The following is a 3,796-nucleotide window of genomic DNA, read 5'->3' on the forward strand; positions in this document are numbered from 1 at the left end:
CCTCCCTCCCTTCCTCCCTCCCGCCCCTCTTCTTCTCTTTCCTTTTCCCTTGAGACAGATGGGCCTTGAACTCAAAATCCTCCCTCTTGTCTCAGCATCAGGACCCCAGGGGACTTTCCTTGCAGTTCATGACTGTGGCCTGAGACAGAGACCAGTGGGAGTCCTGGGAGAGACCACTGGGGGTCCTGGGAGATGCCCAAAGAAGGCTCCTTAGTCTGGGTCCATCTTTTTTCTTTTTTGAAAAATTTTTCCTTTGGTTTTTCAAGACAGGGTTTCTCTGTGTATCCCTGGCTGTCCTGGAACTCACTCTGTAGACCAGGCTGGATTGAATTTATTTATTTAGAGTAGCTCTGGCTGTCCTGAAACTTGCTCTGTAGACCAGGCTGGCCTCAAACTCATTCCCGAGTGCTGGGATACAGGGGCTACTTCTGTTCTTTTATTTTGGTACAAAATGGCATCTAAGGGTTGTGTGCCACAGCCCTTGCTCTCAGCCCCTTACTGGAGATGTGAGCAACCTAACACCCACATCCCTACCTTCAAATCCGTCTCAGCTAGAGTCTCCTTAGAGGAGAGATGGTGCACAACTGATCTGAAGATACTATTCTTCAGTCAAATGAAAACCAAATTGAAAACCAAAAATCACTCATCAGAAACCTCATCCTTCTGATTCCCAGGTGGTTGATCTGAGGTGGGGTATTCCGAATACGCAGGCCACTGACTACCTGACCACGGAACTCTGCTTAGAAGAGCTGGAGCGCTGTCAGAAAACATCCATAGGACCAGCTTTTGTGGTGAGTGTGTCAGGGTAGGTGGAGTCGTCCTTATTCTTTTTTCCATCACCAGAATGTGGTCCCTGACAGCAAACCAAACAAAAGAGCTAGCATCCCAATCCTCAAAGACTGGCCATGACTGTAACAGTACTCCTATTTGTGTCAGAAGTAGGGCCAGGCATTAGTAATCAACTGCAGCAGTAAGTGACCTGGAGAGCCCAAGGCTGACTTGGGAGGGAATCTTTCTGGTCCACTTTACATCTGTGAAATTTGGGGGGTTCTGGGAAACACTAGAGAAAGTAGAAACCGATATTCTTGGGAGTTTGTTTTCTTTGTCTCCATGTTTCTGCTGGTCTGGAACAGGGAGTCCACGCATACACACACCTGAAAGTCACTCTGTCACCAAAATAATCCCCGAGCTGGTGAAAGAGTAGGCCTGTGATTCCAGCACTCAGGGGGTAGGGGCAGAAAGATCAGGAGTTTAAGGTTTTCCTTGGCTACCAAGTTCTAGACCCTGTCTCAAAAGTGAAAATTAAAACACACACACACACACACATCAAGCTGGGCAGTGGGCTGGTGAGATGACTCAGTGGTTAAGAGCACCGACTGCTCTTCTAGAGGCCCTGAGTTCAAATCCCAGCACCCACATGGTGGCCCACAACCACCCCATACCCTCTTTCAGTGAAGAGAGTGATAGTGTACTCACATAAATAAAATAAATAAATATTTAAAAAATAAAAGCTGGGTAGTGATGGCACTCATCCTTAGTCCCAGCACTTGGGAGGCAGGGGACAAGGATCTCTGTGAGTTTGAGGCCAGCCTGGTCTACAGTGTGAGTTCCAGACATACAGGGCTACATAGTGAGACCCTGCTTTGAAACAAAACAAAACAAATGAAAATACCCCAGACTCAGCAGTTAAGAGTCTGTGCTGAAGCCGGGCGTGGTGGCGCACGCCTTTAATCCCAGCACTCGGGAGGCAGAGGCAGGCGGATTTCTGAGTTCGAGGCCAGCCTGGTCTACAAAGTGAGTTNCGAGGCCAGCCTGGTCTACAAAGTGAGTTCCAGGACAGCCAAGGCTAAACAGAGAAACCCTGTCTCGAAAAACCAAAAAAAAAAAAAAAAAAAAAGAGTCTGTGCTGTTCTTGCAGAGGACCCCAGCTCATTTCCCATTTCCCAGTCTGGCTGCGCACAAGTGTCCATTAACTCCAGCTCTTGGGTATCTATGCCCTATTCTGGCCTCTGTGGGCACTGCATTTATGTGAGTATGCCCACTCATGGACACAGACAGCTCCTGTGCAGCTCTATTCATATTGTCTTGATCATGGTGAGTATTGATAGCATAGACTAGAATTCACCAAAATTTCTAGAATGTCCATGCTACCAGTCTGGAAACCTCTAGACCTGTGGCTGCACAGCTGCCTCTACTGACTCTCCCTCCAGCACTGCCCTCTCTGCCCCCAGAGCTTGTCTGTCACTGCCACTATTGTTAGGGGAACTTTCCATGAAAATCAGACCCACACGGGTGCCCTGGAGAGAAGGTTCTGTGGTAAATATCTCATTAGCAGGCCCCAGACTCCCCAGGCTCCTTTAGAGGCTGGGCCTCTCTGGGCTCCAGTATCAAGAACTCCTGGTGATGGCTCCCAACACCTCTCTAGCTCCCACCACACTAACCCAAATGAATGAGCTCTTGCTCTGTGGCTTTTGCCCCAAACTTCCCCTGTGAGGCTGGAAGGCCTTCCTTTGGCTATCTTGTTCCTGTGAGGCCAAAGGGACCCAGGATTGGTGGCCTGGGCTTTTCTGCTCAGCTGCTCAGAAGGCTGAGGCAGGGGCTAGCCTGGGCAACATGAGAGGCCTGACTCGAAACAGTGGAAACTCACTTGTTTCCTTCACATGTACATGTGCGTGTGCACGTGAACCCCTCCACATGTGCACAGACACACTTGGACGCACAGCAGTATGTGCAGGCAATCACACCCTGCCCTGTGTGAACTACTACTTGTGGGTGTTTCTCTCCCCTCTCCTCCCATCCTATGTGTTCTTCCTCCTCCATCTTCTCTCCTTTCCTCCCTGTACCCCTCGTCACTACTCCCCTTCCCCCCTCCTCCATCTTGTAGCTGTTGCAGGCTCCCCATTCGTCTGAGACAGCCTTCCTTTGCTGTCTACATTGGCCTAGAACTCCCACACCTCCCGCCTCAGCCTCCACCCTGAGTGTGGGGGTTTTCTCCACACCAGCTTCTTTGTGCAATAGTCACACCATCAGGGGACCATGAACACCAAGTTGGTGTCCCTTCAGTGTGCTTCCTTTACAGTCCCAGAGTTAAGTGTCAGGTGGGATTTGAACCCATGCCTGTCTCTGTCTCCCTCCCTCCCAGGCCCTCCTGGGTGACCTGTACGGCCCCTGCCCGGTTCCCCGAAGGATTGAGGAAAAGGAGTGGGAGGCACTAAGAGCTCAGCTGACCTCCAGGCCTCGAGATCTGGAGCTGGTGACCAGACATTTCCAGAGAGACGACAACACCATTCCTCCAACCTACGTCTTGCAGCCTTCAGGCTCACTGGTGGTCCCAGGGCCCGAGGAGGCCACCCTAACCTCTGTCCTGAGAGGTGGAGCCCAGGAGGCCTGGAGGCTAGGCCTCATCAGTCAGGAGCAATGGATGTGCTATCATCGATCAGGTGAGACCCAGGGAACCTCCAGAGGCCCATGGAACACAGGACACCCAAGCCAACATGTCCTCCCCACCCCCGTGATCTCAAATGCAAGTGAAGTGTATCATCTCAGTGAATGTTAACCCTGCTTGGCTCTCAAGAGACTGCATAATCTTGGCCAATGTTAGTCTCTAGGACCCTCTTCTTGACCCCTGGCTCTGCCCTCCTGTCTCCCAGGGTGACCGCCATTTAAGTTTGCCTGAGGCTGAAACTGTTCAGGAATGCAGTACATTTCCTTTCCTTTCCTTTCCTTTCCTTTCCTTTCCTTTCCTTTCCTTTCCTTTCCTTTCCTTTCCTTTCCTTTCCTTTCCTTTCCTTTCCTT

General features: G+C 50.8%; 1 protein-coding gene across 4 annotated transcripts in view; it reads left to right on the forward strand.

Annotated features, from left to right (window-relative positions):
• The window catches only part of Nwd1 (NACHT and WD repeat domain containing 1), a 66,945-nt gene that overhangs the window by 11,345 nt on the left and 51,804 nt on the right, over positions 1-3,796 (forward strand). For 3 of the 4 annotated variants that reach the window (XM_021219510.2, XM_029532294.1, XM_029532295.1), the window contains exons 3-4: positions 675-791; positions 3,143-3,440. In XM_021219510.2, coding sequence (XP_021075169.1) covers positions 675-791; positions 3,143-3,440 — 415 coding nt within the window. Of the gene's footprint in view, positions 1-674; positions 806-3,142; positions 3,441-3,796 lie in introns of those variants that run through there. The other variant, XM_029532296.1, reaches the window with a different exon arrangement.

Source organism: Mus pahari, chromosome 19 (assembly GCF_900095145.1).
Source record: "Mus pahari chromosome 19, PAHARI_EIJ_v1.1, whole genome shotgun sequence".
Lineage (NCBI taxonomy): Eukaryota > Metazoa > Chordata > Mammalia > Rodentia > Muridae > Mus > Mus pahari.